This window comes from Spermophilus citellus (genome assembly GCF_964194105.1).
Source record: "Spermophilus citellus genome assembly, chromosome: 17".
NCBI classification, from domain to species: domain Eukaryota; kingdom Metazoa; phylum Chordata; class Mammalia; order Rodentia; family Sciuridae; genus Spermophilus; species Spermophilus citellus.
In genome coordinates this window covers 59,694,586-59,718,961 of record NC_138199.1, presented here as the reverse complement: position 1 = coordinate 59,718,961, position 24,376 = coordinate 59,694,586, and the positions used below count along the sequence as shown (strand labels likewise).

The 24,376-nt window shown below is 35.1% G+C and overlaps 1 protein-coding gene across 5 annotated transcripts in view; it reads left to right on the top strand.

The window, feature by feature from the left end:
- The window catches only part of KANSL1 (KAT8 regulatory NSL complex subunit 1), a 199,195-nt gene that overhangs the window by 152,138 nt on the left and 22,681 nt on the right, over positions 1 to 24,376 (top strand). For all 5 annotated transcript variants that reach the window (XM_081273007.1, XM_081273008.1, XM_081273010.1 and 2 more), the window contains exons 5-6: positions 8,487 to 8,602; positions 9,372 to 9,567. In XM_081273007.1, coding sequence (XP_081129133.1) covers positions 8,487 to 8,602; positions 9,372 to 9,567 — 312 coding nt within the window. The remainder of the gene's footprint in view (positions 1 to 8,486; positions 8,603 to 9,371; positions 9,568 to 24,376) is intronic.

Below are 24,376 nucleotides of genomic sequence, written 5' to 3'. Positions count from 1 at the left end.
CTTGTTTTAGGAAACTACTTTGTACGATCTCTTTAAAAATCTATTAAAATGGGCAAGGGGCATATGCCTCTGATCCCAGTGGCTAGTGAGGTTCAGGCAAGAGGATCACAAGTTCAAGGCCAACCCCAGCAATTGGGCCCTAAGAAGCATAGCAGACCCTGTTTCAAAATAAAAAATTCAAAGGGCTAGGGATTTAGCTCATACTAGAGCATATGCCTACTACATGTGAGGCCCTCAGTTCGATCCCCAGTAACACAGAAATGATATATATTGAGATTTAGTTTGCCTCATGAACAAGTGAAGAATATGTATGCTGCTCTTATTGGGTCAAGTTTTCTGCCAGATTTAGTTGGCTTATTGTGACAAGTCCTCTGTTTGCTTACTTATCTTTCTGATTACCCAATTATTATTGAGAGTGGATATTGAAATCTCCTTGATTTTGGAATTATTTTTACCTTTAGTTCTGTCAGATTTTTCTTCATGTACCTTAATCTTGATGGACATCATTACCCTAGGTACACGTATGAAAACATAAATAGTTTGACTCTACTTTGTGTACAATCAGAGAAATGAAAAATTGTGTGCTCCATTTGTGTACTATGAAATGCATTCTGCTGTCATATATAACAAATTAGAACAAATAAATAAATAAATTATAAAATATATATCTGAATCTTCTGTCATTAGTTTGTCAGACGTTGAATACGAAGAAAATAAATTCTCATTTTAATGAATTCTCAGGTTCGGGAATCTCTCTGTCTTTATATGTGTGTATATTATATATGTGTGTGTGTGTGTGTACATACACACATATGAAGTCTTATATTAAACCTTAAGTAAATAAGAATACTGAATTTTATAAATTTTTTGTTCTGCAATAAAAATTTATATCAAAATCAATTTTTTGCTTCAATTTTGTTTGGTTGAATATCTTACACAGAGGCAAGGAATCAACTTCACATATAGTATTTAATGAGATCTCTTTTAAGTGTAGAAATTCGGTGCTGCCTTCTCCATTTATAATAGTCTGCTTTTTCTTGGAGTATAGGTAGGGAATGAATTAGGTTTTTCTGAAAGCAATAAAAATTAGCATGATGGTGTTTGAAATAGCATGATGAGTGTGTACTATATTGATTCTTACCCGAAAATAGAAAACCTCTTTAAACCCTAACTCTCCTCATTTTCCTCTCAGAATTATGTAGAAATTTTGAGACTCATTCTTATTAGTGATAATATTTTTCAAATAAGTTCATTATTTTGTTTGCTTTAGAATTTCCATATATATTTTTTATTGCTCCCCTCTTTAGCTCCAGACAGCATTGAGTAATGGAGTTTTGTTTTAAATCTAGTAGCTCCTAGGTATTACTATGGGGGTGATATCCAACTTATTTGAACTGGTACATTACCTCAGTGAGATATTCTTTCTCAGTTTTGTATGTTTGGGGTAGATAAATTAAATACCAAGTGAAATTTCTAAAATTGCTTTCCTGTGGAATTCTATTGCTGTATATAATGTCTTCAGTTAACATTAATGCTATTAATGTGGTCCTTCTGCCTATACATTACTCTGAAAGAAGAAATGAATGTATGGGGCTGGGGTTGTGGCTCAGTGGTAGAGCGCTTGCCTAGTATGCATGAGGCACTGGGTTTGATTCTCAACACCATATACAAATAAATAGAATTAAATGTCCAACAACTAAAAAATATTTTTTAAAAAAGAAATATTAATGTATTTGATTCTTTAGCTGCTTACCTTGATGTGCAGTGAATTATTTTTTATATATGTTGTTCTCAAGGGTCTTTTTGTAGCTTTGTTCCTACTTCTTAGGGTTGTTGATAGTAATTTAAGATGTAAAATGTACTGTTAACAATGTTTGCCTATAATAAATTTTGTAAAAGCTTGCTGTTGTTCTGGGTGTGATGATGGATGCCTGTAATTTACCAAGGAGGCTGAAACGGTGTCAACAATGTGGGGAATAACAGGCATGTGGAAGAGGGGGGTATAAGAATTTTTATTTTGTCTAATGGAGGTCAGAAAAGTGGTTGTATTGGGAAAGATGTACTTGAGTGTTGTGGACTTGCTGAAATATGGTATAGGGAATGCGTTCCAGCAGGGAGGGTAATGGGGCCTGGCATTATCAGGGAACTGCAAATAACTTATAATGAAGTATTGGATGTTTTGACTAATTCATAATGGATTTTGTATTTATCTTAAAGTATGAACTTCATCCTATAACTGACAACAAAATGTAGACTGAAAATAGATTTATGTGTGAATGAAATATACTTTGATATTTCTGGATCATTGTTTCCTTTCTTCTTTTCAATGAATTTTTTGATGGATATGGTGTCCACTGTGATGCTCAGACTGGCATAGAACTCTGGCTTCAAGGCATCTTCCCTCCTCTGTCTCCTAAGTTGCTGGAACTACAGGTGCATGTCATCAGGCCCAACTTGATACTTGTAAATTGATTTTACACCTAGTAAGACATTTCAAAGTCATATACATGTCCACACACCCTTTACCCAGCTTCCTCTAAAGTTAACAATTTGCCATAATAACCATTGACAAAGACCAGGAATTAACATTGATATAAAACTAGACATTTTAATAGAATTTCACTAGTTTTTCTCACTAATGTCTGTTTTGCTTATCCAGAATCTTATTTTGTATTTTGTATCTCATTTTGTTTTTAATTGTAATGGAGTTTTGTTTTGTCTTTTTTTAAATTTTTTTAGTTGTCGATTGACCTTTATTTATTTACTTATACGTGGTGCTGAGAATCACAGTGCCTCACATATGCGAGGCAAGTGCTCTACCAACTGAGCCAAAACCCCAGCCCCAGTTGACATCTCTTTTAATCTTTTTAAATGTTTTTTTTAGTTGTAGATGAACACACAATATCTATTTTTATATGGTGCTGAGGGTCGAACCCAGTGCCTCACACACGCAAGACAAACGCTTTACCACAGAGCTACAGTCCCAGCCCTCTTTTAATCTTTTAAGTGTCCTCTCCAGTCCATAAGTTTCTCAGCTTTTTTCTTTCATGACTGGTCAGTTAATTTCGTAGCAACTCCAGTTAATTTTCCTCAAACTGGAGTTGCCTGGTATTTTCTCATTCTTAGATGTAATGCATTTTTAAAAGACTGTTACGTAAGTGTTACTAAGCTCTTAGGAGAATTGTATCAGGTTTTATGGTGGTGTTGTGTTGTGTCTTTGTACTGATGATGATATATTTGTTTACTTGGTTAATATAGTACCTGCTTACCTGTTTGTGCTGGTACTTGCTTATAATTCCTGCAACTCAGGAAGCTGAGCAAGAGGATGGCTAAAACCAGCCTCAGAAACTTAGTGAAGCCCTGTCTCAATAAAAAATGAAAAAGGCTGGGGATGTGGCCAGTGGTAATCCCAAGTACCCCCCACCCCCAAAAAAAAGAGCCTGGTAGATTATTGCTCCCCTGTAAAGTTAGTCATTCATTATGAAGGTAAGAATACTATCTCTCAGGGAGTTGCTGTGCAAATACTGTCACCCACAATTTTATCATCTAACTAAATAGCTTTTTTCATAGTGATTTTTGCTATGTTATTTACCGAGTGGGGATTTTTCTGACTAGTTTTTTTTTTTTTTTAACATTTATTAATTGTAATTCTGTTGGGAAGAATTATTCTTTCTCCCCATTTATTCAGTTGTTTAGTTCAGAATGGATCCATGCATCTTAATGTTATTCTGTGGATTATATTATTGTATAATAATACTAATATTATTATTATTCAGTTTTTTTCCAGTTGTCTGTTATTGGCATTGGGAGCTCCGTTAGATTGTCTCCTGTGTTCTTTCAACGTATTCCCCTCGTCTTTTGAGTATTTACTTTCTGGCAATAGAAGATGTCCATGCTCATTTTATAGTTTGTCTACTCAATTCTTGGTTCTTTTTGAGAGCAGTGTTTTGAACCAAGATCTGGGTACTACTTATGTCATTGCTGCTGGAATTTCTCAACAGATGAAACTAGGAAATATGTGCATTTCCTGTATCTTACACATTTATCTAACATCTGTGTATTAAAACCGTGAGTTCATAGCAATTCGTCAGTCTCCTCACCCACTTATAATCACTGGTTCAGTTCCCGTTTCATAATTACCATCTCATACCTCTGTAAGAAATAAGTTTAACTAGAGTATAATATTTGTGTACAGTGGTAGCTCTATCATACATAGTCTGAAAACACTGTTTCTGAGTTTGGTTCTTTGTACGTAGCTGACACTGTTTCTAGTCCCATTCTCACAGAGAAAATAGTTGATTTGGGTTTTGTTTTGTCTGTGTGACATTATTATAGTTCTTAGAGATACATAGGAAAGTATTCCTATTTTTCTGTTTCCATTTTTCCTTTTTTACATCATGTTCTCAGTAGGTAAACAATTTCATTGGTGTTTGGATTTTCTTATGTTTTCCTCATTAGTAAATATTTCTTTTAAAGATTATATTTGAAATTGAGTGATATTTGGTTTTGTTTAGCACAGGCAATGCTTATTTAATATAAAATGTGATAATTATTTATAATAAAATATAATTATTATTTATCATTATTTGTTGTTAGTTTATATTTGTAAGATGAGCCTTGTACTTTTTTCTTACTCATCCTACTTTACAGAAGTAATGGGGAAAAGAACTGAACTTTAAGTGAGGACTGATTTTTTTTCTCAGAGAAAATGATGCTAAAAGTGTAAAGCGTTGTCATTTTTTAGTAGTCCGAGATATATTCCTTGTACCATTGGTTCAGTAGGAAACACTTTCTTTTTCTTGAAGTTTTGCAGTCACCAGGATTGGTACATTGGCCTGACAAGGGTTTGGGGGCAGAGAGTAAAGAGATGGATGCTGAGTAGAAAATACTGGATCCACAGTATTAAATACTGACTAATTAAGCCTTTTAAAGTAAATAGAGCTTTAGATAAATAAGTTGAATAATAAAGATCTATAAGACTGTGATTACAATTGCTGTTTGTTTAGATGCATGTTTTCAGCAATGTTAGTATAAATCTTAGGTTCAGACCATTGGACTTGTAACAGCATTGTGTTTGTTGAAATAAAACATAATAATTATATAACTTCTCCTTTATCAACTTACAGACATAGGAAAATGAGGCACATGGCCCCATTTTACATAAGGAGAAATTGAACCTAGTAAGTAACTTGGTGGAAGTGAAATTTTCAGAACCATGCACTCCAAAGTGTAGTACTGTTATCCTACAGAGTCACTAATTTATCTTAAGCCAGGCATAAAAATTCCTATCACTTAGTTAGCATTTTTATTTTGATACTGTTTGTCAGAAAGGGAATTAACTAACCAAAACCCAACTCTTAAATTTTCTAGCCGATAAATGTGTTTAAAATAAAATGGTATTTCAAGTAGGTGTGATGAGATGTGATGTGAATTGAATAACAAAGTAAAACCTCATACACATATCTTAAAGGTAGAGTTTAATTTTATTGTGCATTTTTAAGTGTGAGCCTCTTTGTATTTAGCCTTTTGCTTTCTTTACCTTTTGGTAAAACAAATCTAGTGATTCTCAGGCCCCACAAAAGCACACCCTTCGTAAAACCTTAATTTAGTTTTTCTTCAAAGGCTTTGTTACACTTAATTGTCTGGCTAACAGGGTGGAATGATGAATCAGACAGATGCTAGCTTTATATGAGTAACATCATTGCCGATTTAATCATTTTATGCCATACACCTGTCCTTTGAGTCAAGAAAAATGTTCAGTAACCCTCCTCTGACTCTTAAGATTATGCCAAAGGTAATCCCCTGTGCCCCTGCTTTGAAGAGAAGGGGATTATAAAAAGCATTTTACCTGCCACATTAGCTTTTCTGCTCTTCTTTTTGGCTGTGGGATGCAGAAACTCTTAGGATACATCGGAACACATAAAATTCAGATAGAAGCTTTTTTATTGATAACCCCTGTTCTCTGCTCAGGGCAATCATCCTTTTTCAGTTTCCTGTTGGAGGGGTAGGTAAGATACCTGAGTCATGCTTTAATTTTCTGAAAACACTATAATGATGTGAACCATTACAGTAGTTACTGATAAAGCCTAAATTATTTGTGGATTTAACATTTCTTAAAAGTTTGTTAATATGTTCACATTTTTCAGACTTCAGGATAGGGAGTGTTCACCTTGTCTCATGTGAATGTATATAAAAGTTCTGAGTGAAATTACGTATTTGGTTTTTTTTTTTAAATGGAGCGCTGAGATTGGGGTTACTATTTTAAACCCTTTTGCATTTGAGAATGGGTGAACCTACTTGCTCAAATCCTGTGCATTTTTTAAAAATAGTTTTTTAGTTGTAGGTGGACAAAATACCTTTATTTTATTTATTTATATGTGATGCTGAGGATCAAACCCCGTGCCTCACACGTGCTAGGCAAGTGCTGTACCCCTGAGCCACAACACTTGGTTAAAGAATGGTAACATTTTATCCTGGAAGATATCCTTGCAGTTAAATCTCTATATTCCTTGCCAAACAAAACAAAACCTGAAATGGAGGTTCAACCTTATTTAACATGGTGCCTTGTAGAATATGTAGATATATAAATCAGACCTCTGTCACAACTTAATGCTAAAAGCTATATTTTAAGTGAACTTAAAATTAACACCCATTCTTCATATTGGAGTATACCAGCAAAAATTTGATAGTTACAGTATTTTTGTGTTGAAAGGAATCTTCTTCATATTTAGCATACCTGAAGTCACACAACCTGAATCTTTTTTTTTTGTAGTCCTTTTTATTGTTGGTAGTTTTTTGTCATGTTGTAATGTTTGTTTATTCTTTATGAGGTTCCTCTTACTGTTTTGTTTTTAACATAAAATATAACCTATTTATAAGGAAAACTTTCGGTTCTAACACTTTGTTCATTATGTGTATACATACATTTTAGTCACTACAACTGTATTCAAAATATTTTGCATTTACCCCATTTCCTAAAACAATTTCTGTGAAGTTTTTTTTTTTTCTTTAAATACTCTCCTGGCATGAGAAGAAGTAATATCTTTTATGATTCTTTTTGACATTTTGATTTGGTACACTACAATTTGTAATTATGCCTCAGATACTGAGCATTTAGGTTATTGATATTATTGCTGTGACGAACTTTATAAATACGATTTAATTATCTTATAGTTCTTGCAGTTTAATACCATGTTGCTTTCCAAGGAAAGTCAAAACAGTTTAAGGGAATGAATCTGTGTGCCGTTTTGATTTGGTTAAAGAATGGTATCATTTTATCCTGGAAGATGTCCTTGCAGTTAAATCTCTATACTCCTTGCCAAACAAGACAAAACAAAATTTTTATAGCATTGATTAATATAATTAAGACATTTGTGATACCTTAGTAGATGTTCAGGGTATCTAACAAGGAAAACATTTCCCCAGTGTTCACTTATTGTAGTATACTTACATGACTAGTCTGTTTGTATACTTACCTTGAGCTGGCTTTGGGGGTTAATTTGTATTAAATCTTTTAAATTATCTTCCTAATCTGTGTACTTACTTTATACTTATCCAGGGCTGCTTTCAGGACTGTAGATCCTTTGGTCTATTTTCTTGGAAGAGTGAAGATCAGAAATAGTTCTGTGAAGAAATAGTTCTTCTTCTTAGAAGAAGCGGGTGGGATTTCAACCTCAAAATACTGACCTTGAAATGCAAGGGTAGCAATTATAGGAAGGAGAACTTCAGAACATCCCAAAGCCAGATCAAATGTAAGGGGATAAAGACAACAATCTTTCTGAGATATTTCACCAACCCCAGAACCAGTGGATAGCTTGATAGCTTTATTGTCTTACAGGCTTTATTCCCTGTACTTGAAAGATGCCATGTGACTGACACTAATAACTGTTCCTGATTTGTTTTGAGTATTGAAATTAAAAACCTTTACGTAATTCTTACACATCTATCTTATTTCATCTTATATTCTAAGCATATTTGATTTATATAGTCTGAAGTCAGTATCTGTCAATTAGATTCATTAGATATTTTGATTTTGTTTCCTGCAAAAGAATAATCTATATATATATATATATACACAAAAAATGCAATTCTTAGAAATCAAGTTTCCACCATACACCATAAACAGATAATAACTACATTTAATTTTTTCTCTTAGTTGCCTTGATACTGGTATTACTCTATACTCTTTGACCCTTAGCATAAGGTTCATGTTACTGCGTAATTGTTTGGCTATATAGTTCTCTTCCACGGATCATTTCCCTGTCAGTAGGCCTTTACTACTTTTAATCTGATAAATATTTATGTTCCTCATTCTTCTTTGTTTCAAAGCAAAAGCTAATTTCCCCTCAGTTATATGAGTTTTACTCAAATTTTCAAGTCAGTCATGAGAAATATTCGGTGCTTGTCATAAATGATATGGTACTCTTTTTTAGATAGGGGTGTTATTGGGTAAATGTTAATGTGTATTTTATTTTTTTCTTATTCAGATTGAATCTGTTTCTCAGCCACTGGAAAACCATGGTGCCCCTGTTGGTCCTATTTCAGAGTCATTATCTACCAAATCATGTGGAGCACTGAGACCTGTCAATGGAGTTATTAACACGTATGTTTTATCCCTTCTACTTTTTATACTTAGTAGGCTTGTAAAAGGTGAGTTTGTTGTCTCTAGCCAATACTGATCCTAATTTGAAGAAGCAGAAGCTTTATCGTGGATTAATATTTTGCATGCTTCCTACTATACCAATATATTTATGTATTTCTCTCTTATCTACCATGGTCTAAAAGGGCCTGGACATGGAGGAAAAAAAAATAGTATACAGTTATTTTACATCATTATTATTGGTCCCAAATCTTAGAGGAATTCCTCAAAGAAGTTTACATAAATACCTCTGTGGTAGAACAGATTAATTTCCCCAAGGCTGTGTTTGTAAATCTGTGTATATGAAGGTTCACAGAACCCTAAACAAATGAACAGTATGTATCCCTAGAATTGAAGATTCACAGGTATGCTGATTCTAAGGCAGCTCATTAACATTTGCAGATTTCCATCATTTTCTTACCAGTTGTAATTATCAAGACTTTTTAATCATGTTTGTGTTGAGGAAAACCTAATCACAGGAACTTAAGATTACTTACTGACCTTTGTACTTTTCAGACATAATAGAGTAAACGTACACCAAGAACCTTATAAATAAACACAGACACAGCAACATACTTAGATTAGTGGACCTTATCCAGAAATGACCTGCTTCCGCTGTAGAACACTTGTTTATGTTTGTGAGCATTTGCTAGTAAAGGAGGTTGAACCAATTATTAGAGGCTTTGTTTCCCATGTTTTCTAAAAAGTGAATATTTTTCCTTCCCCTGTGTAGTCTTCAGCCTGTCTTGGCAGACCATATTCCAGGTGACAGCTCAGATGCTGAGGAACAATTACATAAAAAGCAACGACTGAATCTAGTTTCTTCATCATCTGATGGTACCTGTGTGGCAGCCCGGACACGTCCCGTACTGAGCTGTAAGAAGCGGAGGCTTGTTCGACCCAATAGCATTGTCCCTCTTTCTAAGAAGGTTAGTACCAGAGAGATTTGGTCATTGTCAGTGAGCCAGGTGCTAAGAGGGATTAACTGATCTCATGCCACCTTTGATTTGCTTAATTTAAGGGTTTTTCAAATTTGGCTAACAACCAAGATTTTCTAGAGAGCTTTAAAAATGTACTCGGTTCCTGGGCCTTGTTTTCTAGAGAGTCTGATTCAGTTGCTCTGGATTGGAGCTGAAAGTTATGTTTTCAAAAAGCAAAACATTGTTAGGTGATTGATTCTTCGGCCAGATTTGGAGGAGAGTGTACTTTCTCACCTGCACTGTTTTCACTGAAAATGGCAGTGTTGAAGGCTTTGTCTTTAAAAACATGTTTCTCTTCACAAAGAAAATGAAGATTAATTCACAGTTTCGGGGAACTTTTTTTTATTACTGATTCTTTAGTTAGCAGAGTTTGTACTCTTCTTAAACTAATAAAATAATACTCCAGTAAAATCGAATTATGGTACTGCCACCTTGTAGTTTGGAAGATGTTAGCCCCCCTCACACTTTCCTTTTTCCAAAAACCTAAGAAAACTCATAAGATTGTTTGAAGATTGATTGATATGTGTATAACATGCTTACTAGGGTGTATGGTTGATAAGATCCTAGTACAGAGTAGTTTACCACTTTTGATTTTGTTCATTCATTCTCTGTGTATTTATTGAGCTACAGTGAGCTAGATCTTTTCTGAGTATTGGGAATACAACACTAATTAAAAACATAAAAATATTTACTCTCATGAAACACATCAATAAATGAACTATATAATATGTCATATAGCATTAAATAGTGGGGCAAAAAATACAACAGGAAATAAGAAAATGCTGGGAAGCTCAAATAAAGAAGAAGTTTGGGGATTAATTAGATCCTGAGAACGTACAAGACACAGAGCTATGAAAGATGATGAAGAAAGGGCTCAAAAAAGTGACACTTGAAGCAAAAAGAAAACCAAGAGAGCATGGTAGGGAAAGGAAGAAAGTCTTTCAGAGAGGAAAGTAGTGACCATGTGAGTCAGATGCTGTAGACAGTTTAATAATAAAAAGATGGACAGGGCCAGAGATGTTTTGGTGACCTTGATGAGCACTTTTGGTACAGGGTGAAAAAGGGGTGAAAGCCTGTTTTGAGTGGGTTCAGGAAAGAATGGGACAAAAAGAATTGAGGGAACCATTAAGAAAATCTTTAAAAGAATGTTGCTATAAAGGAGAAAGCAGAGTAGCCTGTTTGAAGGACAGTCTTTCTTAAGGGGAACTATTGTAGCTTATTGGCTGAGGACAGAAGAGGGGAATGAGAGACAGTTGCTGGAATCATTAATATTTGGACAGTGAATTTTCAATACTTGGTTTGCTTTGCATGATCATAGGCAGGAAAGTATTATGAGAATTGACTGGCAGTATATTTTTCTCCGGTCTTTTCTTCAAACTATACTTAAATAACAAAATAGAAAAGAATATAATATTTGGCAGGATTTTTATATTGATATTTGAGTCTCTTGACTTTTTTATTCATAGTCATAAATCTGAATGGTTTTCTGAGAGATTAAAGAGTAATAAAAAGAAAGCAAAAAGGGGAAAACTGTACATTACTGTCAAATGTTAGGAAAGTAACTTTGTCTTGTCCTTGATGCTTTTAACAGAGTGCTTTCTCTTGTAACCTCATGGAAAATGAATGATATCCTTCCTCTGTTTTGACAATTTGCCAGTCATGGTGTCATGACATCTAGGGAATGTTTTAAAAAAAAAAATAATTCACAAAGAAGATGTGGAAACCCCCCCCCCCCCCCCGCCCCCCGCGCGCCCAAAGTAGCAGACCTGATTCAGGCTTAAAAGGTCTTATACTTTTGAAGGTGCATAATAAAATTATTACTGGGAATGGTATGCCTATAATCCATTAGCTAGAGAATCACAAGTTCAGGACCAGCTTCAGCAACTTGGCAAAGGCCCTAACTTAGTGAGACTGTTTCAAAATAAAAATTTAAAAGGGGAGAAGGGGGTTAGGAATATGACTCAGTCTCCCTGCGTTCAGTTCCCAGTACCCCCACCTGATTAAATTTAATTAAAAAACAGTTGAGGCAAAGGGTGAAAAGTGCCATTTTCTAAAACAGTCATCCTGACACACACAAAAATTAGTTACACAAAAAATAAATCAAAGAAATAAACTGACTTTGGGTAGTGAACCATTTACTAGGTAAAGCAGAAAGGCTGGAGTTCTGCCAAAATTGGTGATAAACACCATTCCCTGTCTTGGTTGCTTGCTGTGTCTCACATGGCTCCTTGCTGAATTCATCAAAACTTTTGGTGAGCAAAACAAAGTTTTTACCTTCATAGATCCGATTTTCTAATGGTAGAATTGGATAGCAAAGACGTTAACAGATTATTTTCCAATATTGATTAATACCAGAGAATTCACATTTATTGTGGTAAGTTCTGCTTTTTGTTTCTGAATAAAAGGGATTCTGTTGAAATTATATACTTCTGGATTAATTCAAATTTTGTTTGTAATTCCTCCCCTGAAAAAGATATGGCTATAGGATATTTTTTTAAATGTTTAATGTCAATATTACTGCCTGAACTTACATTTAAATATTAATATTGCATTCCAGAACCAAATACTGTGATACCCACTTGAAAAAGAACTCATGTCTTTACTGATTTTAAGGAACTATCAGCTTAGTTGAATCATAGTTGGAATGTATGTACCTTAAAATTGAGATGCACATTAAGTGTTGGAACAAAGTATCTGGTAAGATGAACTTGTTAGAAATAATAAAAAAAAAAATGAGACCTAAGAGTAAGTAATAAAAATCCTTGAGTACCTGAACTACCGATTTGAGTTTTATTTAGCCTCTAGTTTTAAGGGTTTGGTAGGTAACTATCATAACCTATTTTTTTTATAGTTAAGTTGTATTATGGACTCAGTACCTTTATTTATTTTTACATGGTGCTGAGGATCAAACCCAATGCTTCACACATGCTAGGCAAGTGCTCCACCACGGAGCTACAGTCACAGGCCCCATAACCTATTTTTTTTTTTTTTTGAAAGATAAATCTGGAGATAGTTTATGTTGGGAATGGATTGGTATAAATGAGAATAGAGGCAGAAAGAGAGACTAACAATAATAATTCTGAAGGAAATAATAGCCTGAGGACTGTAAAACTCTGAAGATGGAATAGATTTTAAAGGCTGTCTGGTTAGGACATAGTAAGTAATATCAATTGGGAGGACACAAATGGGGAAATGTTGCTGTCTTGTGTTGGAAGGAGTAAAGCCCATGGATTTTATGGGTTACTTTTCCTGTCGCACAGTTTCATTGTAATGTTAGAACATGATTATAGGTTGTGTCTGTTATTACTATTTATTGTGTTTCATACTTTAGGGGTCTAGGATGGTAGATGTTAGTAAGTAAGCCAAATGAAAATTTCCTGGCCTACTGTTTCTGTGAGATAGGTGCTTGTAACTTAATCTAAACATTAGTTGAGATAACGAGATAGTAAAATTTTAAAAATAACCCCCACATAGTGAGTGTTACTTTATATTTTTCAAGTAAAGTTATTTAATAAATTAAGTAAATTATGGTACATATAGTATTTCAAGAAGGAAAGGGAAGCAAAGTGCAGCAGTACATGACTGTAATCCTAGTCACTCAGGATTCTGAGGCAGGAAGATTTTGAGTTCAAGGACAGCCTCAGCAACTTGGTAAGACCCTATTTCAAAAAAAATATGGAGGGCTGGGGATGTAACTCAGTGGTAAAGTGCCCCTGGTTCAATCTCCAGTATCCTCCACCTCCAAAAAGGGAAAAGAGGAAAATGTAGTTTTATTAGTAATTCATTAATAAATTGACGTTCCCAGCTTTATCTTGGACCACTGAAAACTTGTATATAGTCAGACAACAGTGTGAGTAAATAAATAGTTGAAAAGACTTCTTCTTTATACGAATAGCCAGTAGAAGAAATAATGCCCAGTTTATTAGTAGCGTACCCTTGAAACTTCTGGATTTTCTTCAAATTTTTTTAAAAGTAGTGTCTTCGCACAAATTGTGTGGCAGTGTTCTGGCATTATTTTAGAATTTTGTAGTTTTGCATTAGAGTATAAAGAGGATTGCTCTGTGTTTTAAGGCTGACTTCTATAAAATTCCTTAGTCTTAATTTTTTTTCTTCATTAATCCTATCAGCAGTTTTTCTATTTGATTTGTTCTTTCAAAGATCAGCTTCTTGGCTGTTAATTTCCTCCTGCCTTCTTGTGTTATTAAGTGCTTACTTTGTTTAATTTGGGGGTTTTTCCCTTACATAATAATAAATCATTTACTTTTTCGATTTCTTTTGAGTGTTGTTTTGGGTAGTATTCTACAGACTTTGATGTGTGAAGTAGTTTTGTTTTGGATGGCTTAAAAACTAAAAATAACAGAATCATTTCTGCCATCATTTTTTATATAAGCCTTGCTCTTTTTTTGCCTTTGTTTTATTCCTTTTCTGCTATATTAGGTTAGTTGAATTTTATTTTCTTCTGCTTATACATTCCATTTGTATTCATTTAATAGTTATCCTTAACATGTGAAAAATGCATTTAAATACAGTACAAATTTGATTATTATCTCTAGTTGCTCTTGGAACATACGGCTTTAAAATGTTGTTTTAACCACAGTACTGCAAAAATTAAAAAAGCCTTTCTAAAAAACTAATCTTGATCCTTTTTAGTTCATAAGTGTGTTGATTGGATGTTCATGCTGTCTGAGATGTGCCTCACTCTAAACCTTGTTACAACACTAGCACATACCCGTCTGACAATAAAAAGAAAGAAAAAACCTGATCTGGCCCTCCCATTATCTGTAATTTGTTGTTTTAGTCATATTATTTTTAAATCCCCAACCAAAGTAATTTATTTTTAAGTTCATCCTTATTTACATTAACCAGCACTTTTACTATTTTTTTTCTTTATTGATTTTTTTAAAAATAAATGACAGCGGAATGCATTACAATTCTTATTACACATATACAGCACAGTTTTTCATATCTACTTTTATTATTCTTGTTCATGGTTACTTCTTGTATTCTACTTCATTGTTCTAAATTTCTGTTTCTTTTTGCTCAATACATACTTCCAACAGTGATCTTTGAGCTGGAAAATCTCTATATTAAAAACATACAGAATTATGTTCTGTGAGTATATACAAGTTTATATATGTTCATTTCCAGCACTTTGAAGATAATGTTTGCTTTCTGGGACCTGTTGGTGAAAATTCTGATAGTAGTTGTCATTTCTTCATAGGTTATCTAGTCTCTGCAGTAACTTAAGACTTTTAAAATCCTAATTTTGGTCTTATTTTTATGTTTTGGAATTTCAAGGAATGTATTTACAACTGTGAGTTCATTCATTTAGGATGCTGTGTATCCTCATTGTGAGGATTTGTTTGTCTTGAATTAAAAAATATTTGAGGGCTGGGGTTGTGGCTCAGTGGCAGAGCATTTGCCTAGCATGTGTGAGGCACTGGGTCTGATCCTCATTACTACATAAACACAACTAAAAATTTTTTATTGATTTATTTTTTTTTAAAATTTTTTGAGTATTGGGGCTGGGGCTGTAGCTCAGTGGTAGAGGGCCTGCCTTGCAAGTATGAAGCACTGGGTTCAATCCTCAGCACTACATAAATAAATAAAGATATTGTGTTCAACTGAAACTAGAAAAATTAACAAATTTTTAAAAATTGAGTATTTCTTTAAAATGTTTCTTTTATGCTTTTTTCTTTCTTTGGTGGGGGGGTCGTTTGTTTTTATTTTTTTGGTATGAAATGCTTTTTGTTTTGTTTAATTTTGTGTGTGTGTGCCAGGGATTGAACTCGAGAGCACTTAACCACTGAGAGCAACATCCCCAACCCTTTTTATTTTTTGAGACTAGGTCTCACTAGGTTCCTTACAGCTTCCCAAGCAGCTGGGATTATAGGCATGGGTACCCGCAAGGGTACTGGGTATTAAATCCAGAAACTCTTTTATCACTGAACCACATCCCTAGTCTTTTTGAGATGGGATCTTGCTAAGTTGTTGAGGCTGTCCTGAACTTGATCCTCCTTCCTCAGCCTCTCTAGTCACTGGGATTATAGATATGCACCACTGCCTCTGGCTGGTCTGGAACATCTCTTAGCTTGATTTAGCTGCTCTTATTATCTTTAGTTTGCTGTTCAAACTGTCAGTTGAGTTTACTTTAGTCTGCGCTTTTCTTTCGTGATTTGTGTGTGGTAACTTTTAGAAACAATTTGTTTGCCTCATTGGACAATTTTAATATACTTATTTTCAAATAGCTTTTAAGTCCTGTTTTGTAGCTTCTTGAGGACAGGTTCTTCTTCTGTTTGCATCTGCATATTGCCTCTTGAAGGCCTGTATTCTTGTGTGATTTTATAGTCTTCAACAGTGAACTCATGGGTCAGGGGAGTCATGTTTTCCTTAAGACTCTTGTGATACATGAGCTGTGGAAGTATCTCTCCAATACAGTTTCTCCTTATCTTCTAAAAAGACCACTGGAATCTAGATGAATTCAGATGTCATATTATTAGCAATGAGGTTTCTGGTCATAAGCTGGTAATGTGAACTTGAAACTTTTAGCTGAACATGGGTCAGGACTTTGCTTTCAGTTTCTTTCATATGACTTTTTCACTAGGGTCTCAAGCTTCCTAGTCAGTTTTCTGACTGATAAATCAAAATTCTCTTGGTACTGCCCTGATATCCACCTCCTATTTCCTTGAGTAGGGCTGGTTGCAGTGCTAGGAACTAAGCCTGTGGCCACTAGTGAGACCTTTGCCACTGACCTGCACCCCCTTCTTTTTTTAAACTTTGGGACTAGGCTAACCTTGAATTTGGCAGTCCTCCTGCTCAGCTTCCTGAGTAGCTGGGATGCCCCACCATACCCAGCATCCTTTTATTTATTTTTATGTGGTGCTGAGGATCAAACCCAATGCCTCAGACATGTTAGGCAAGTGCTCTGTCACTGAGCCCCTCATAACACATTTTGTTTAAAAATGCATAAAGTAAAATATATTGAATTATTGAAGGGAAACCAAATATGTTGAAATGGTTATTTAAAAAATATAAATATTGTGGCATAGTAACGTGCACTTCCTTATTGATGATTTAAATAAGATTTAGCTGAGTGCAGTGGCAAACATCTGTTATAAGAGGCAGAAGAGTTACAAGTTTGAGATCTGCTTTGGCATCTTAGTAAGAACCTGTCTCAAAATTTTATTTATTTTTTCTCTTTCTTTCTTCCTTCCTTCCTTCCTTCCTTCCTTCCTTCCTTCCTTCCTTCCTTCCTTCCTTCCTTTCTTCCTTCCTTCCTTTTTTAAATTTTTATTGTTGGTTGTTCAAAACATTACATAGTTCTTGACATATCATATTTCACACTTTGATTCAAGTGGGTTATGAACTCCCATTTTTACCCCGTATCAGATTGCAGAATCACATCGGTTACACATCCACTGATTTACATATTGCCATACTAGTGTCTGTTGTATTCTGCTGCCTTTCCTATCCTCTACTATCCCCCCTCCCCTCCCATCCTCCCATCTTCTTTCTCTACCCCATCTACTGTAATTCATTCCCCCCCCCCTTTTTTGCCCTTTCCCCTCACTTCCTCTTGTATGTAATTTTGTATGAGCATGAGGGTCTCCTTCCATTTCCATGCAATTTCCCTTCTCTCTCCCTTTCCCTCCCACCTCTCTCCCTGTTTAATGTTAATCTTCTTCTCATGCTCTTCCTCCCTACTCTGTTCTTAGTTACTCTCCTTATATCAAAGAAGACATTTGGCATTTGTTTTTTAGGGATTGGCTAGCTGCACTTAGCATAATCTGCTCTAATGCCATCCATTTCCCTCCAAATTCTATGATTTTGTCATTTTTTTAATGCAGAGTAATACTCCATTGTGTATAAATGCCACATTTTTTTTTATCCATTCATCTATTGAAGAGCATCTAGGTTGGTTCCACAGTCTTGCTATTGTGAATTGTGCTGCTATGAACATTGATGTAGCAGTGTCCCTGTAGTATGCTCTTTTTTAGGTCTTTAGGGAATAGACCGAGAAGGGGAATAGCTGGGTCAAATGGTGGTTCCATTCCCAGCTTTCCAAGAAATCTCCATACTGCTTTCCAAATTGGCCGCACCAATTTGCAGTCCCATCAGCAATGTACAAGTGTACCCTTTTCCCCACATCCTCGCCAGCACTTGTTGTTGTTTGACTTCATAATGGCTGCCAATCTTACTGGAGTGAGATGGTATCTTAGGGTGGTTTTGATTTGCATTTCTCTGACTGCTAGAGATGGTGAGCATTTTTTCATGTACTTGTTGATTGATTGTATGTCCTTCTCTGAGAAGTGTCTGTTTAGGTCCTTGGCCCATTTGTTGATTGGGTTATTTGTTTTCTTATTGTCTAATTTTTTGAGTTCTTTGTATACTCTGGATATTAGGGCTCTATCTGAAGTGTGAGGAGTAAAGATTTGTTCCCAGGATGTAGGCTCCCTATTTACCTCTCTTATCAAAATTTTTAAAAGTAAAGTGCCCCTGAGTTCAGTCCTCCATATGATCAGTCAGTTAAGCAGCAGGTATAATACTGTCAAAGTTTCAAAGTAATGATGAACATAAAGGTACTTCTAAGATATGTGTTACCACTGTAATATGATGGGTAAATCAGTTTGGAAAGCTCTTCATGCCATAGTCACTGCTTGTGTTTTATAAAACATGTTTAAAAGTCTTTTCTTCCCCCGAACTTTGACCAGGGAATCTTGTAAAAGTAATACTGAGTAATCATATTCATGAATTAGGATTCCTAGAAAAATATTTTAGAAAAACTGCTTTCTGTTCTGTAATTTTACATTATGTTTGTGCATTTGGCAACACTGAAATGAAAGTTTCAGGATAACTCTTTCCAGTATTTTCTATCTTAAAATCTCATCCTGAAGTTATAACTAGGAATAGTAGGTATTCAGAATTATACTAGAATAAATATAAAATATAGAAACTTTATTTCCAATATTAACTTACTATTTTTAGATGTAGTCTAGTTTTCAAGAAAATAAACTAATGGTCAAATGATTGTACATTTTCTTTCAGTATTAATGTATTTATATATATATTGCTTTCTTTTTTGTGCATATTTATTTTAATTGTATATACTTTGGGGGGGGGCAATTACCGGGAACTCAACCACTGAGGCAGTCAGTCCTATTTTATATTTTATTTATAGACAGGGTCTCATTGAGTTGCTTAGCACCTTGCCTTTGCTGAGGCCAGCTTTGAACTCTTGATCCTCCTCCCCAGCCTCTGGGATTATAGGCATGCACCATGATGCCAGGCGCGTATGCATATTTTTAACATCAGTAATATTTGGCATTTTTAAATGAAACATGTAAAGTTACGGTATAATTTATTTAACCATTACATTTGATTTTTAATATTTATTTTTTAGAAGTAGTTGGACACAATACCATGTATGTATGTATGTATTTATTTATATGTGTTGCTGAGGATCGAACCCAGGGCCTTGCACATGCTAGATAAGCGCTCTACCGCTGAGCCACAATCCCAGCCCCTGATTTTTAACTTTTCTATGTATGGTGGGCTGTGAACATTTGACACATTCCATTATTATTTTGAAGTACTTTCTTGTGGCTCTACTTCTAAAAACTATTTACCAAAGTAAAAGAGTCTAATATTATTGTTAATTCTTGTATACTGCCGGTTTAGGCTATTTTTAGATTAAAGCATGGGGCTGGGATTGTGGCTCAGCGGTAGAGCGCTTGCCTAGCACCGGTGGGACCCAGGTTTGATCCTCAGCACCACATAAAAATAAAGACATTGTGTTGTGTCCATCTACACCTAAAGAATAAATATTTTTTTAAAAAAAATATTAAAGCAGGTAATAACATCTCTGTTTTTGACATTATAAAAGAATAGTCTATTCAGATTTCTAGGATTCTCTCAGAAATGAATTTATTTATTTTTCTTTTCCCTCTCATTACTGATCATTGAACCCAATGGTACTTTACCACTAAGCTTTATCCTCAACCCCTATTTTGTTTTTATTTTACATTTTTTAAGACATGATATCACTCAGGTGCCAAGTTAATAAATGATTTTAAAGTTTCTTTGACTCAAGATTCAGATTCCAGTAAATTATGTCTTTTAAATTGGGTTTTATAGGTTTCCCCTTCTCTCTCTCTCTCTCTCTTTTGTAATTTAAACATTTTTATGATATGCTTAGATGTGGTTTTGTGTTTTCTTCCTGCTTGAGTTTTGCAGAGCTTTTTAAATTTGTGGCTTGGTAAAATTTTAAATGAGTTTTCACACGAACTAGCCATTATCTCTTCTTATATTGCCTTTGCTTCATTCTCTCTCCTCCTCCTAAGACACTGATTACAAGTGCATTGGACATTATCATAGTACACTGTGATACATTGTTAAGTGTTTTCTATTTTTCTTAACATTTATTAATTAATTTTTGTATTAACCAGACTACCAGTTCTCTTGTCACAACTCTTTTGCTGCGTCTGCGTCACATTCTGAAGTTACTGTTTGATTCTGGCATATATGTATGTTTTTATGTATATATTATTTTCTCTGTATTTCCTTGAACTTATTAAGTATTTGTTTATTCAAACATTTTAAAAATCCCTTTTATGCCAACTCCAAAATCTGGGTTACTGGGGCTCTGTTTCTGTTGTCTGTTTTGTTTTCAGTACTGTTAGATATTGTAAATTTAAAAGATTTTACAAGCAATGGTGTTTTTATTTGGAGTCTTCACCTCGTTCTCCTGCTAGGCATATATAATGGGGCTGAAACCCTTAGTCCATCTGGGGACTGAGCTGCGTTGTGACCAGATTAGTTTTGATAAAGCTCTACCTACGGCTCATTCTTGGAATATAAAATTATTTCCCATGCCCACTTTCTGGTTTTGGTCTCCTTTTTAAAGTGAAACTGCCAATCTAAGGGTGTAGCTCAGTGTTAGAGCACTTCCCAGCATGCATGAGGCCCTGGGTTTGACTTCTCTAGGACCTCTGTCAGTCAAATGAGACTGCTAAAGCCCTGTTTTCAGAGACAGATTTCTCCTTAGCTTCTTAGCTTCCTACTTTTCATAGCTTCACAGTTTGCCTTGTAAAGATGAGTGCCTGGCATTGTCATGCTTAGTTTCCTATCCTCTCTTTTCACTGGAAATTTGGCATTTAAATGTACAGTGTCCCTTCAGCCTTTTGAAAGCACCAGAAGCTCTGCTCAGTTCTCTGTTTCCAAAAAGTGACCCTCTAGAAAGGCCAGATTTAAAAATAAATAAATAATGAAAACATAATCAAAAAGTCAGAACTCAAGATTTCAAAGAAATGCTAATACTAACTTAATGACAATATTTAGTAGCCAGAATTCTAGGGACAAAGAACTATAGAAGTGAACTGGCATTTTCTAGTTGCTTCTTCCTGGTTAATTCTGGAAAAATGCTTAGTATTTGGTACTTTGGTAGTTCTGCTCAGTGAGAGTGGCCTTTCTAGTTATTAGAGTTTTTGCTTCAAGCTATCCATCATACACTTTTTCCTTATAATGTATTTGCTGAGAACATGGCTTATTTATCCATTAGTTTCTTGTGACGTACATTTTTCTTGATCTCTGTAGTAGTATTTACTTACCTCTTGGCATATCTAGTAACCTCCTGGCCCCCATGCGGGGGGTTGAACCTAGGACTTTGCAGATGCTGGGCAAGTGTTCTACCACTGAACAGCCCCAGTGTATCTAGCAACTTTTATTGAGTGCTGGGTGTTCGATTTGAACTGATTGTAGTTTATGATATCTTTCTTTAAAGGGGCTTTGTTGGCACAAGAATGATTTGTCCTTAGTTGGGGCAGGTGAGGAATAACCAGTTGAGTAGTTTAGTTCCATACCTAACAAGGATCTTTCTTGAACAAGCCATACTACTTTCACCGTTGAAAGTCCTGCCAGTGGGCTGGGGATGTGGCTCAAGCCGTAGCGCGCTCGCCTGGCATGCATGCGGCCCGGGTTCGATCCTCAGCACCACAAACAAAGATGTTGTGTCTGCCAAAAACTAAATAATAAATATTAAAAATTCTCTCTCTCTCTCTCTCTCTCTCTCTCTCTCAAAAAAAAAAAAAAAAAAAGTCCTGCCAGCCAGTATTCACTCTGGAAACCATTAAGCTCAAAGCTCTCCAGCTGCTTTTTGCCTGGCCTGTACATGTGCTTCTAGTGTTCACAACACTGAAGGGGATCTTACAGAGAGTTCTGGAGCTTTTTTTCTGTATAACTTCTTGACTGCTGCCTTGCAGTCTCCAGTTACCCTAGCTTATGGGAATTTGTTGCCTCAATTCATGAAACCCTCATTTTCTTCTTGGAATCCCTTTCCTTACTCTGCATCTAGAATGTGCTTCTAAGGTGAAAGTCAGAATTGTTATGGAAGCCACCCCTTTGTTTTTCAGTCTTAACATTGTCTGTGGTCCAGTTTTCTGGTTTATCTGATCCATTTATTGAAAAATCACTTTATATGCTTTAGGCTGTTTAGTTCTTTTTTTTAAGTATTTTTTTAGTTGTACATGGACACAATACCTTTATTTATTTGTTTCTTTTGTATGTGGAGCTGAGGATCAAACCAGGTGCCTCACACATGTGAAGCAAGCACTCTATCACTGAGCCACAACCTTAGCCCAGTTTAATTCTTGAGCAGATTATTTTGTTTTTTTTCTCCCCAATCCTGGGGGCTCAAACCTGGGTCTCATGCATGAAAGACAAGTGCTTTACCTTTAAGCTGCATAGTTATCCTCTAAGAGCAGATTTCTAATTGTATTTTATTTTTGTTTAGTTACTTATTGGTACTAAGGATTGAATCTACCAATAAGTCACATCCCCAGCCCTTTTTATTTTTTATTTTGAAGCAAGGTCTCATTGAATTATGGAAGCTGTCCTTGAACTTGTGATCCTCCCCTCTCAGCCTCCCAAATCACTAAAATCATAGATGTGAACCACCACATCAGGCTACAAACAGATTATGTTAATTACCAGTTACTTTACATTTATTCTTCCAGGTTTTGTTTTTGTTTTATTATGAATCTTTTTTTTCTGTTGGTACATTATAACTACATACAGTAGTGAAATTTGTTTTTACATATTCATGCATGCACACAATATTAATAGTATAATCTTGTCAATTTCATTTTTCTGTACCTCCCCTTTTCTTCTCTACATCCCTCCCCCATCTTTCTTCTACTGATCTCCCTCTATTTTCATGAGATTCCCTCTCCCCTTTTATTATCCCCTTTTTCATATGACCATTGACTTTCTGAGTTTGGCATATTTCACTTAGCATGATATTCTCCACTTCATATTCTTGCAAATGACATAATTTTATTCTTTTATGGCTAAATAAAACTCTGTTGTGTATATATACCACAATTTCTTTATTCATTCCTATGCTGTTAAACACATAGACTGGTTCCATAACTTGGCTATTGTGAATGATACTGCTATAAATGTAGTTATTGATGTATTGCTATAGTATGCTGACTTTAATTCTTTAGGAGAAATACTAATGAATGATACAACTGAGGAACCTCTAGACTGATTTCCAAAGTGGTTGTACTAATTTATAATGCCACCAACAGTAAAAGTATTCCTTTTCCAACCTCATTTTCTATTTTTTATTATTATTCCTAGCATTTATTTATTGGTACCAGGGATTGAATTCAAGGGCCTATTTTCCCCAGCCCTATTCTGTATTTTATTTAAAGACAAAGTCTCACTGAGTTGCTTAGCACTTCACTTTTGCTGAGGGTAGCTTTGAACTCTTGGTCCTCCTGTGTCATCCTCCTCCACCGATTGGATTACAGGCGTGTGCCACCGTGCCCGGCCTGGCCATGAGCATTTATTATTTATTGTGGGGGTTTTGTTTCTGTTTTGCTTATTTGCTGAGGCTGGCTTCCAGTTTGTGATTGTCCTTCCCAAGTTGCTGGGATTACAGGCATGCACCACACTCCTGGATTGTTGTTTGTATTTGTGGTGACTGCCATTCTAACTGGAGTCAGATGAAGCCTCAGTGTAGTTTTGATATGCTTGCTGTTTGTATTTTTTTCTTTTGAGAAATATCTGTTAATTTCATTTGCCAATTTATTGTTTAGGTTGTTCGGTGTTTTTGTTTTGTTTTGTTTTTAGTTCTTTATGTATTCTGGATATTAATCATCTGTCAGATGAAGAAGAGTGTTGGTCCTGCACTTTATTGTAACAGTTGCAAAGTTGACTTTTGTGCAAGATGAGAGATAGGATCTAGTTTCATTCATCTTATGGCTTTCCAGTTTTCCCAGCACCATTTGTTTAAAAAGCTGTCTTTTCTCCAGGGGGTGTTTGCGGCACCTTTGTCAAGAATCGGATGACTGTGCCTGTGGGTTTGTCTCTCTGTCTTCTGTTTTGTTCTTTTGTGTGTCTCTTATGCCAACACCATGCAGTTTTCATTACTGTAGCGGTATTTAAAGTGGAATATTGTGATGCCTCCAGCATTGCTTTTTTTTTTTGGCTTAGAACTGCTTTGGTGATAATGGGTCTTCCATTCTTCCAAATGAATTTTGAATTTTAGGACTTTTTTTTTTTCTAATTCCGTGAAGAACGTTGTCAATATTTCAGTGGGGATCGACTTTAAACCCTTTTGGTAATATGGCCATTTTAACAATATTAACTCTGCCTATCCATGAACATGGGAAGTTCTTCTGTATTCTAGTGACTTCCATTTTTTTCTTCAGTGCTTTATAATTTTTATCATACAGGTTTTGCACCTCCTTGGTTA